General features: G+C 36.8%; 1 protein-coding gene across 2 annotated transcripts in view; it reads right to left on the bottom strand.

Moving 5' to 3' along the window:
- The window catches only part of Stim2 (stromal interaction molecule 2), a 137,888-nt gene that overhangs the window by 41,564 nt on the left and 82,590 nt on the right, over positions 1–13,734 (bottom strand). For both annotated transcript variants that reach the window (XM_031342296.1, XM_031342297.1), the window contains exon 3: positions 5,795–5,909. In XM_031342296.1, the coding sequence (XP_031198156.1) occupies positions 5,795–5,909 (115 nt within the window). The remainder of the gene's footprint in view (positions 1–5,794; positions 5,910–13,734) is intronic.

Here is a 13,734-nt window from a genome sequence, read left to right as displayed (position 1 = left end):
TAGGAGAAAAAGCTTGACACTTGCTTGGATCCTGCTAGTGACTTCCATGCTTACTGTAAATAGACAAAGTATTCTGTTCCTGGATTCCACAAAAATGCTACTGGGTTTCCAAGTTTTATGTTTTGAGTAGCTCTGACAGTAATGCCAAACAGGATGCACTCAGTCCATCTACGTTTTCCAACTCAGTCTCTGTGTAAAACCCAATAGTGCAACTCAAAAAAGCCACTGACTTTTATCAATATTTAGAAATCCACCCAAACTGACACACCCAAAAGACAAACCTCGGCATGAAAAGGATGTGTGAGGAGTAATGAGTTACAATGCGCCTTACTTTTAGGAACTCAAGGCCCATGGCCCAGAAAGTTTTACTTTAATGCAATGTTTACAAAACAAATGCTGTCATAAACAGAAATAAAACACCCAATATCTTTTTTTTGTTTATTTATTCTACAGAATAGCAATTATTAAATGCCCAAATCTCTCCAATCTCTGAAATAAAGGTTCTTTAAATTGCTTCAAGTTAAACGTTTCTAAATTTTTACATATCTACTCAATTAGTTTAAAAATCTTTAAGCATGGCTGAATATTTTAGTTTATACAGAAGTACTATAGAGACAGCACTTGCTAAGAACCCATCTTCTGTATCAGAAAACATTTCCTTTACATTAGACAACAGTCACAGTCTATAAGTCAGCTACTATAAATAGGTGTTCTGCTGCATGAATGTATATACATCAAATGTGTATCTGGAGTATTTTCAGAGAATAGATGGTACTGGTTCCCCCACAACTGGAGTATCAGATGGCTGTGAACTGCCATGTAGGCACTGGGAATCAAATCTGTACCCTCTGGAAGGGCAGCTAGTGCTCTCTTAACCACTGAGCCATCTCTACAGCCCTGTGATCAACGTGGAGGTTCATATACTTTCAGAAGCAGTTCCAATTTTAGCAAGTATTAAGATATAATTTAATTCATATTATAATTTATAATTTTCCCTTTAGTTTTAGCTTTTCTTTTCTTTTAAATTTTTTTTTATTCTTTGACAATTTCATATGTGTACACAATGTATCTTGATCCTATCCACCCCCAACAACTCTTCTCACATAATCTACCTTCCTTTCTAAGGCCTACTAGTCAATCTTCATGGACGATTTCAAATACCACCTTCTGTAAATAATCCCAGTCCTGAGCCAATCATTACCTCCTGTGAGCCAGCCCCATACTGCAGCCTTCACTGCACTGTGTACACATCATCTCATGCTATCATCACATACTTACTTTCTCTTTTCTACTCTGTACTTTGCTAGGTATAGCCTGGTCCTAGGCCTACCTCAACTTTAATCTCCAGGACCCAGTGCTTTGCCTGTGTGGCACAAAATATAGAATATAGAATAACCCATGTAACGTGAATTATCTTATATACAACTGGTAGTTAGAGACTATATCAATATATTATGGTACTTTCAAACAACATTTAATATCATATAGTAGCAAAATATTATACATACATACACACACATACACACACACACACACACACCAACACATGAAATTGTGACTCCTCCCCTTCTTCCTCTAGCTCACTTGACTGCAGATGCCATCCACATGCCTCTCCCAGAGCTCATCTTTGTGCTTTGCTTTCTTCTTTCATTTAAGGAAACCTCAACCCAACCTAACACAGTAGTCGGGTTCACTAAGTTGCATCTGTTTATTACTTATAGTGTACACTCCTATATCAGGGGTAGCATTTAATGGTTAGTAATATCACATTTCTTTTTATGAGTCCAGTACTGTCAGTGATCAAGTTACGAGGCTGCATAGATTTTGAGTCATCTATTTCACCCGCTTTTGTTTTCCATTAACTGTTGTCCTCCTCTGCGGAACACGATGCATAGGTTCCACGGGTCTCTGGCCCAGTCAGAAATGGCCAACATATTACACTTCTCAGAAGGAAAGCCCTCATGAGGCAGGTAGCTGGAGTCCCAGGTCTTGCCCACTACCATGGCAGTGCCAGTACCAGCAGCAGGGGTATCAGTGGGCAGTGGCAGGGACAGGAGCAGCAGGAGCATAAACCTGACCTGCCAGGCTGGTCCAAGGTCAAGCAACAAATGCTTCAGGAGAAAGAAGCCTTCCCCAAGGTGTTACAGCTCAGTAAAACAGCCACTCTCAGACGAATCTCGGTGAAATAATGTGTGCATTTTATTCCATGTGGATAGGAACTTTATAAACATTGAGGAGTGGAGTGGGATCCAGGGCTAGATGCTTCCCATTGGTTCACTTTAAGATGCTAGGGATGATCTATATGCACAGGAAAGGACTTCAGGTATTTTCCCTACTGACTGACTGTTCTGGTCCTCCCAGTGGAGTGCCATGGTTACATGTATCAGAGCAGATAAAGTTAGGCAGATGTTGGCCCACTCACACTGTTCTCAAATCTGAGCTCATTCAACCTTACCAGTTCTTCTGTCTGGTAGCACGGTCCACTTGCCCCACAAACTGTCATTTTAAGTTCATAATTTTGCAAAGCAAGAGTTTTTCAGGAATGTAGACATAATGGCCTAAATATTAGAGGAAATGGATAAAAACCATGGTGTTTTCAGCAAGCATTGTACTTTCAGACATTTATCACACATTTTTTTGGGTATCATGCTGAAAAGTGCCACTAATCTAGCCACTAGATACCTAAAACGACAGAACAAATGCCCATGTGTATCTGCCACACACACACATTTTTGCTTTACATATTCAACTATATTCAATACTGAATTTAGTATTTTTACACTCATTCTAACATCTACTCTCAGTAGTTTTCAAAACTTTTCAACAGACTACTGGCTTTCTAACAGAAATCTTAAGAGAAAGACCATTCAAACAAACAAAGCAGAACTCTGCGGGTTCAGTAATGCTCTGGTGGCCATTCCCAGCCTTATGTGGCCCTTTAATAACTGTGAGTTGAGAGACTCGACCCCATCTGTGTAAACTTTTAATTGAGGTTTTTTTGCCTGAATCATCCACACAACTTTTCCTTTGTCCTTCTCTCTGGGCATTTGTGCTAGCAGGAATTTGGCAACCATTTCTCTCAAGCCTTTATCCCTAAGTAAGAGAGGTGGGAGGCCAAGTACTCAGAAAACAAACTCAGGTTAGAAAAGCCTGCCAAGCAATTTGGACTTAACATCAAATCACTGCTCTGTGGCAATATAAAACAGATAAGGACAGGTGTGAGCACTCAAGAGAATAAAAGGGGCTGTTTACCTCGGGAAAGCCTTAAAGTGCAAGGAAACAGCTAGAAATATTCTCACGGATTATAAAAGATCTGCTCAGAACACTCACTAGATGGGAAGCAAGAAGACTGAAGACAGGTCCTTTCATGTGGAGATTTACGAATCAACAGAATAGATTCTTCCTTCTTGGCTTTACCATGTAAGGAGTGGGTGTGATGAAGAAGTCATCCTAAATACTTTGGACACAGTAAGTGGCATGGGAACATGAAGGATCATAAGTGTTGAAAAAACGAGGAGCAGAAAAGGAAGTAGGTTGCAATGGAAGACTGGCCTTTGAAAAAGACTAAAGAAAGAGAGAAGGGAGCCAGCCAAAAGGACATCTGTGAAACAGGAAGAGGTCAGTCTAATTTGGATGGAAGTGAAGAAGACAGGCCAAAAGGTAAAAGAGATGACCATCACCAAGGCATGGCTCAAAGTGCTTTGTGAAGATTTGTATTGGCTTTTTTTTTTTTTCTCTTTTGTGAGCCACTACAGGGTGCTAAACACTTCAGATTTATATTGTAAGTTGTTCTATTAGGTAAAGAACAGATGACACAACTGTGATGGGGAACAATAAAGCTCCCACCACAAGTACATTCCTTTGCACATTTCATACAAGGTGGCTACTTAGAAACACTGTAGATCTCTACAGAAAGGCTATGAAAAGCTGTCCTTTTGTGAAACCAAAGCTATGCATCTACAACAATCAACAGAAGTAAAATAAATAAGAAACGATAGAGGCATTTTTAAAAGAGGCATTTGAATTAAATAATTCAAAATAAATAAGAAAAGATAGAGGCATTTTTTGGTTTTGTTTTTTGTTTGTTTGTTTATTTTCGTTTTTCAAGACAGGGTTTCTCTTTGTAATCCTGGCTGTCCTGGAACTCACTCTGTAGACCAGGCTGGCCTTGAACTCAGAAATCCACCTGCCTCTGCCTCCCAAGTGCTGGGATTAAAGGCATGCACCACCACTGTCTGGCTTAGAGGCATTTTTTTGACACCTCCTTTTTGCCTTAAAAAGAATTTTCTCCATGAAAAAAATACTCCAGATTTGATAAGTAGCCATACAGAATCTGTGGTGGCAGACTCCATCAGAGTGAGACACCCCTTTCTCCAGAGGGTCCCCAGCCAGTTCTTCACAGTTACACACCTGGCTTTGCATGCTGCCATTTCCAGATGTTACCACTGATAATCCAGTAAACTAGTAATTTATTTATTTATATTTTTATAAAAGTCTGTTCAGTTTCTTAGTTTTGTTATTCAAAGTTTTAGGAAAATATATATCCCATAACAACTGTTTGGAATTTGTAAAACAGAAATATTAGAAAAGGGATAGTTTAGGTAACTGATACTGAAAAACAAAATAAACTGAATGAACTTTGGAAACTGCTTAAATTTTAGTAAGTCCCTAGCATCTGCGCTGAGGCTTTAGGTCATGAGGGATTTTTGTGCTGTACAAAATTATTGTCCACATAGTAAACAGACAACTTAGAAACAGAAAAAAATGAAATACAAATTACTAAATTTTATCCTGCAAGTTCAGGAGTCTTTCAACTGTAGTGTCAGTTTTTGTGGTTTTAGCTAATAGTCCATCTCAGTGAGAAAAGCACTGATGGAAAATTCCAGAAATATAAACAACTCATTAAGTGTTAAACTAGTGTCCTAAGTACTTTAATAAAATCTCGTACTTTTCTGGCAAGAATATGAATTGTCCAGAGTATCCAAACAGTATATGCTACCTGTTCTAATGACAGTTAAAAAGTAACACATCACAGAACTTTTATTTATAATTCATTGTTATCATTACACTACTTTGTCATTTATTATTCCTGTCAATCTCTTACTATGCCCAACACAATGAATTATACTTTGTTGAAGACATGTATACATAGGAAAAACAGCATGCATAGGGTGTTTCAACTGGACATTTTCAACTGGACAAGGCACGCTTGGTATACAAGGGAGATTACAGCATTAGCAGGGTTCACAGAGGACTTCAGGAAAAGCTTAAAATTCTTGGGCTCCTGAAGACTTTAGACATTCACAACTGAAAAGAAAACCTCAGTTTCCTTATTTTACTTAATAAAACATAAGAATACCATTTATAAGTTCACACAATAAGCTCAGACATTCCTATTCATTCTAGTATATGATATCAAATTATCTAAAAATAGCCTGTAACTTAATGCATTTAAGATAGTTAGGATTTTTTGTTTACTTATTTTTGTTGGTTTTTTGTTTTTGTTTTGTTTTGTTTTTTAGACAGGGTTTCTCTGTGTTAATAGCCCTGGTTGTCCTGGACTTACTCCGTAGACCAGGCTGGCCTTGAAATTACAGAGACTGCACCTGTCTCTGTCTCCCAAGTGCTGGGAATGTACCACCACACCCAGTCTCTAAGAAAGTTTTTTTTTTTTAATGTAAATATTCTCACAGAAACATGATCTTATAGTACTTCTCTATAATTATATGCAATTAGTAGGGCTGCCAATGCAGAAGCAGACAAGCCGAGGCTCCAGAGCACTGCACAGCTTTACCTTCTGATGTTTTCCACTGCTTCCACAAATCCTCAACAGTTATGTGCTTATCTTCTCTGTGCAGGTGACTATGTTTATTCGTAGCATCTTTATATTTCATATCTTCTCTGATAAACTATGAGAGAGAAAACATTAAGTTAAACATAAGTAAGTTCCTTTAGTTCTCATAAACTAAGGACAAGAGTGTTATGTGGTGACTTTTTTTCCAGACACTAATACACTGTTGGTATTTTAAGCCATTTTCTCATGCTTGCTAAGGACATTTTACAAAATGTCTTATAATCATGAAAACAGAGGCAGTAAAAGTCTTTATTCAAAATTCATCACTCAGTAGATACTAGTCTATATTTATTTACACTGTGTGTGAATACAAATCCACACACACACAGATCCAGAAAGCCATAGAATCTGAACTTGGTGATGGTCCTGTGAGAAAAGCACTAGTTCTGTTTTATAAATGGGAAGCTAAGGCGAGGGAAGTGAAGTAGCATGCTCAAGATTAAGACAATGGACAAGCGTTGAGACGCCAACCAACGTCACAGCTACAATCAAGCACATAGTTCAGCTACTGTGGCAATATTACATTTTGACACATAATCAGTGATGAGGTATTTCCAACCAAAACTAACACTAATCTCTATCACTTTTACCATAGTATTGTTCTACCATCTAAGCTATTACTCAAAGGAAAGTAGGCTACAATGTAATAACTAGCATATTTTATAAACCTATACATACCCTTATTAATCATGCCTTAAAATATTTAGAGAGAAAGCAGCAAAATTAAGCTCTGCTAAAACTTAACCAGTTCTTTAATATTTCTTCTCCACTGTTCAACAAATAAAAAGAAAATTCTATTTTATATAGCCTGTAAATCATTTATTCCCTCAAGCTTTCTCCAAATAAAACTACTCTAAATATATGGGGGAGGGATTGGGGGATTAGAATACTTTAAATCATCCTGCTTTTTAACTCAACAGTTTTTTTTTCTTGTTTTGTTATCTTACTTTATCTATCTTGACTATTCCTTGGTTTCAAAAGTAGATCATAGACTGTTTCAGAAACCCAGAATGCGGAAAGTCACAGTCCCCAGCCTCTAACCCCAGAAACAAAGTTCTTATTTTATATATTAACAATAAGCAGCGTTTCAGACATGATAACATTCTGGTTTGACTAGAATAGTTTTTCATTAAACTACTTAACAGCTATATAATAATATTAAGCAAATCATTTACTTCTCTAAGCTTTAATACTTCGTTTTGTAATATATAGTTAAAAGGGCTAGTCTGGCTGTTCCCACCCACCCTTCCTACACTTCCAAACTGCTATCTTTAGAATCTAGTAGACTACTTGGGGGATGTGGGATCACTATACCTGAGATGCTTAGAAACTGCTCCTCTTGGAAGAGATCCAAGAGCTAAAGAGAAAATCGAGACTGAAAAGCATGATGAGAGACTGAGCAAAGAGGAAGCCAGTTTTGGAAACAGTCCAGTCAGCTGGAACAAATAGCAACTGTTCCATTTATGGGATACATATCAAAAAGGATGTCCCAGGAAATTCTCCTCACTCTGTGAGCACTAACAACTCAAAAGGACAGTTCTATGGCTTTAGAAATAAGCTAGTTTCCATGTAAATGAGATATGAAACTTAATTAATATCTGAGAAATTACAGAGTTTATGGATATATGTGAAGTCTGTGCTTAAGGAATCAAGAGGGGTGTGGGTAACAGAACACTGGTGACATGGGGGCAAAGAGGAGAACAATAGAAAGGAAGGCTTAAGTGCAAAGAGGCAGAAGGCAGGAAGGCAGAGGAGGGGAGGAGAAGGAGAAGCTTTGAGACAGTCATGTGGAAGGAAGCCTACTGTTTTATAAACTCCATATGTGTGCTTTCCATGTAGGGAGCACCCCTACACAAGACAAAATGTTCCCCTAAAACCATAGGTTCCCAAACAATAACCCCAGTACCAAGTGTAGGATACCTCCTCTATAGTTGTTTGGGGTGTCCCACAAACTACCCACACAATAAAATAACCATTTTTAAGAAGCTACATAAAATCCAAATAGATGAAATTATACTATTCCTAGCATTATCTAAAAATATTTTTGCTTTAAGAAAACATGATCACAGGATAATAAAACTTGCAACAAAAAACTCAAAGGTACATCTGGCTCCATTAAACTCTCTTCTTTATCCTATAAAACACATAATTATGCCTGATCAGAATTCTCTAAACTACTAATTTGATTTTTTAAAAAAAGGCCAACTAGAGAAATTTTGAAAATACATAACTAAAAACACATAAGCAAAAGACAACTCATTTAACTTACTAAAATCCATGAGTTGAGAAATCTGAAAGCAAAACTTGAAATTCAATTAAGTAAATAACATCCTTGGTGGAGATGTCCAATCACATACAGACCTCCTCCAAGAAATCCTAAGTTGACAGTACTAATCAGGACTGCTCTGTGAATCAGTGGTTTCTATATATGCTTTTCAAAGAGAGTCACACGGGTGACTATACTAAGTAAGCTATTCTAGTACCACTGAAAATAACATATATCGTTTTACTGTTCTTTGCAGATAGTCATGTCATAAACTCATTGGTTTTTGCACCTGTAGTATATATCAAGTGTTGGCACTGTTGCTTTGTGACTCTTCTGTAATAACTAATACATATCACTAAAACTATTATTGGATGTTCCATTTAGTTTCAGCCCTTTCCCCTAGGAACTGCTATGTTAATAAAGACCCATGCATATTCCCGTCATCCCTCCCCGACTCCATCACCAATTACACAAGTACCTGAACAGACGACAGGCAGCTCACCTAAAAGAGAACAAACTGCAACTATACAAGAATGATAAGTCACCATGGACCAGGTGCAAAGTGGAACAGCTGAAGTCAATAAACATGCAGAGAACAAATGAGGACAGCAGCGGAGGTAGCACAGAGAGTGAGAGAAAGGCTGCCCAGAGCTCAGTGACTTCCTACTTTCAGTTCCTGGACTGCACAGGTTTTATTCTCTTTTCCAGTATATAAATCTGGACCCTCACGAAACCTCAATACTCAAGAGACACGACTTATCACCACAGTTAAGCACTGGACACTCTGAAATCTGACATACATTCAAAGTCTGAGTACCACTAACTGTCAGACATTTGCAGGTTTCTTAACTCCTCTTCGGTCTCCTATCCTGATATTATGGAGTTTGACTTCAGATATTCTAAAACAACACATGTGAGAATGAAATGTGGAAGAAAACCAGAGCCTCTTCCCTGACAATAGAAGCAGGGAGACGTTCCCAAAGCACACATGTTGTCAAAATAATGCAATGCCCAAGGCCTGGTGAGTGAGGCGTGCAGCAGATGGGTCCTGATCAACAACTTGAGAGTAACATGGAGATAGCTTAGTATAAGATCTCAGAAGGAAGGACACACAACAGGGAAACTGCCACTCCCATGCCCACTCTTTTATTTTTGTTAATTTGTTTTTAATATTTATTAACACATAAATAAAATTTATTAATTACATGTTCATAGATGTGGGATTTCAGGACAGCACAGGAAGGAGTTTCTCCTTCCACCATTTGGGTTCCAGAATGAACTCAAGCCACAAAGCTTAGTGGCAAGTGCCTTTACCTGCTGAGCTACCTCATCAGCCACATTCTCATTTTAAAGATGAAACACAAGCACTTGCCGCCAAGCCTGAAGATCTGAGTGAGTGCAATACTCAGAAACCACAGGTAGAAAGAGAGAACCAACTCCTCTGAGCTGTCCTATGGCTTCCACAGCTGTGCTATGGCACATGTGCCCCATCCCAATCAGTCAGTCAGTAAATATAATTTAAAAATATAGAAGAACACAACTTGGGCTATGTTCTCACATAACTAATAGCAAAAAGTAAATTATTTAAAATGTGAAAAAAATGTCTTCAGTTCCTAAGTTCAGATATTTAAACTCAATGCTGATAAAAACTGGAAAATTACTTGGGCAGTTTAATACTTTAACACAAGCTTAACTCTATTGCACCCAGTTCATTACAACTAACTCCCTGTTGCTATGGCATCAATTCACAACACTTATTCCCTGAACTACCAGAAATCAAAACCCATCTGACATGCCACAGCCTACCTTAATAAATGTACCAGAATGGCTTCTTCAAATTCCATTCTCAGAAGAGCTCGGCCCAACAGGCCTCATAATTACTGTCAACTCTAGTAAAGGTAGGTCAGACCTTAACCATTATTTATAATACCGGTCCAATAGGCCAGTCAATAGAGAAAAGATAGATGATTCCATCGGTAATTTACCAAAAAAAAAAAAAAAAAAAAAAAAAAAAAAAAAAAAAAAAAAAAAAAAAAAAAAAAAAAAAACCTTGAGAAACATGTTTGTTTGTTTGTAGGGGCAGTGTTTAAGACAGGGTTATCTTTGTGTAGCCCTGGCTGTGCTGGAATTTTCTCTGTAGGCCTCATACTCAAAGCCTGATTCTTCTCCTGAGTGCTCTGACTAATGGCATGCACCATCACTGCCAGTGAGAAACTCAACATTGAAATCATCAGGATCTACATCAGTGATGCCTCCTCAATATAATTATTATAATCCAAAATATCTAACAAAGCTATAATTCCCCTAATCTAACCATTAATTTAAAAAGCAGTACTATATAATGGCATTAGAAAAACATTAAATTAGTAGTCCAAATATATAGACAGAAGACAAATTAAAACTATGTTATTTCAAAAAGACAAAACCAAATACTTCCCTATGAAGATAAAGCATCAGAGACAGAGACAGAAAGATTTTAACACAGAGATCCCACAACAGTGATATAAGTCAGATGTTTCTACTTTATGATGAGTTTATCACTGTCTTACATATTTTAATACAGTGGATTTCTTAGCTGAAGAATACCTGTGGCCTATTGAGAAACTGTTACTATTCCGGTTGGTCCCCCTTTCTCAAGCTGTGCTTTCTATAGTTTCTTTAGTTATGTATGAGATGTAAACTGTGTACTGGCACTGTGTACAGTAATGAAAGCTCCCAGTCATGTCCTCTTCTGTCCAGGATGTGACTATTCCGGGGTGTTTGAGTATCCACAGTGTATTTAACACTTGTCCAATAGTTACTCAAAAGACAGCTCAGTAATCAAGTCTACCCTGGTATCACCATGGAACTTCTTATATTCAAATAAGTCTAATTTTACTTGATAATAGCCCCAAAAAGAAGACTAATAATACTAACAAGTCAGATATGCCAAAAAAAGCCACGAAGTATGTCCCTTAGTGGAAAAGTAAGAAAATTCTCACCTTGAGGAGAAAACTTGAATGACACTGATGAAATCTGTGAGTTGCAAATTCCTTACCCTGCCCAATCTACAAATTAATATTATAATAGGTCTGCATGTTCAGGAAAATATACTACATATAGGATTCAATACTATCTGCTGATTCAGAAATCCATTGGGAAGTCTTAGAACATGTCCCCCATAGTACAGTGGATGGGGATGCTGCTATATTAAGATTACCATAAATAGGAATCATGGCAACTAGAAATATACCAAAGTTTTGGCATTAGGAGTTCATCAAACTCAACCATCAACCTTTTTTGGCTCCAGGTTTCTGAATTCTTTAACTACCGAGTTACTAACTTGACTCTTTTTGCCATCCTAGAATGTATGCAAACCAACACCTTTGCAATAATGTGAGACAATATCCAATTAGCACAGCATCAATAATATGTCAATTTATCCAGAAGTAACTTGTGACTATTTAAGGAAAGGTTACATATTTAAATCTCCATGTTCTACTTGTTAAAACTGGTAAGTCAGAACGTTCATTTGCAGTATAGATAAAGTTACAAGAGCCTACATTTATCGTCCTCCTACACAGAGCAACTGAGATACCAGACAAATTATATGGACACCATTTTTAAGACATTGAACACAAAGCAGCGAAGGACAGTGATCCTAGAGAGACCAGAACCAATAATTTGGGGAGCTCAGGGAATGGAATAAGCAACCTAAATTTACTGAAGTGATTTCTGTACAGAACATGCTATAAGAAAAAAGAAGCTACAAGCATTAAGCTATTGCTCTCAAATAAAGAAACACAGTAGGAGTCTGGAAAGACCAAGGTTACAAGAGATAGAGGGCTGTGTGTAAGAGTGAGCCTGGAAACCTAGAACGCATTCTTGTGCCTTGAACTGACTTCCACATACATACATGTAAGGAATAAACTAAAGAAAGGAAAGAAGTTCACCTAAGAATGCTGGAGAAAGCAGCCCTGATGCTCAGGCAAGGAGGGTACTGTGCCTATTTCAATCAGAGTGGAACACCTTCTAAGCCAGAACACACCAGCTAGAATACTATGATTAGCATTGCTTCATTATCGGAGAATATTAACCCTGAATGAATTTCACACTGATCCTACCTAAAATATACTAAGTATGAGTTCCTTCTCTCCCATCAACTAAATTTTTTCCAAGTAATTTTGCCCAGTTTTAAAAAAAAAAAAAAAGGCTTGAGAGCATTTATAAATCACAAAATATCCTGTACCCAAGATGACAAAATTTAAAATGTGGGGCACTCAGTTAGTCCAGTCACTGGCATGCTAAGATACAGGAAAACAAAAGTCAAATTTCAAAGATCAATCATTCAAGATCAACCAAAAAAAATGAAATAGCTGAGAATTGGGGTTTTAAAAAATATTAACAATAAGTATGACAGGGGCTGGAGAAATAGCTCAGAGACGAAGTACAGATAGGGCTCCTGGAGCCCTGAGTTCAGTTCCCAATCCCACACTGGGCAGATTACAACCATCTGTACCTTCAGCTCCACAGAATCTGATGTTCTTTTTTTGTCCCCTACAAAGACATCTATATACACATCACCCCCTTGACATGCACATAATTTAAAATAGATATTTTATAGCCATAGTCTACATATTCAACAAGCTGAGACAAAAAGTAAGCATGTTAAATAGAGGTATATATGGTTAAAGTTTTTAAAAGTTTAAAATAAAATTCCAAGCCAATATTTTAGACACAAAATAGTAGATGAAAAATACTAAAATTCATGGCTGAGTATGGCAAATGATAGCAAATTTCATAAAAGGCTGTAGAGTATCTTAAATGAAAAGCAGTCAGGAACCAAACTAGTCAATAATCTAAAACCAGATATAAACAGAAAGCCTTAAAAGAAATCAAAGATCGCACAGGCATATTTCTTGAAGAAAAAGAGATAAAGAAGACAACAGGTGTTTCATCAGACACAACGCAATGCAGGAAACTCACGAGTAGCACGTGTAATATATGAAAAAAAGAACTGCCAACCTCCAACTCTTACCCAGATAAAACACTATGAAAGAAATTAAACACTAATAGGATTTGACTCCAGGAGTCCTGGACTACAAAAAAAAAAAAAAAAGTTTTGCTTTTTTTTTTTTTAACTTTTATTGCATTATGATGAGAAAAGTTACATGATTTCAATTTACCTGAATTTGTTAACATTTAAAACCATATTTTAATTAAATAGAATTGAATCACATTCTTATTTCCCTTTTGAACCACTGCTCCTCCCAGAGACCCCCCTTCAATACCTACAATATCTTTTTTGTCATATTCCTTAAAATTTATAAAATATTATAACAATAAAAATAAGTATTATAAAAGTTTGATATAAAACAACAATCAATTTAACAGTCTTATGTAGATGCTCATCTACAGCAATAGTGAAAATACATTTCTTTCAATATAAATTTTAAATAACTCCAAACATATTAGCTGTATACTTAAAAATAATACATCACTACTAGTATTTTCTTATATTTTTGGTTGTGAGCCTAGCCTTTAACGGCTAAGCCATCTCTCCAGCCCTAGTATTTTCTTAAATGAACATGAATATATAAAATCTTTTTGTTTGTTTTATATTTAGTAGAGTTTA

The sequence above is a fragment of the Mastomys coucha genome, unplaced genomic scaffold (assembly GCF_008632895.1).
Source record: "Mastomys coucha isolate ucsf_1 unplaced genomic scaffold, UCSF_Mcou_1 pScaffold22, whole genome shotgun sequence".
NCBI lineage: Eukaryota > Metazoa > Chordata > Mammalia > Rodentia > Muridae > Mastomys > Mastomys coucha.
This window is presented reverse-complemented; position numbering and strand designations above follow the sequence as displayed.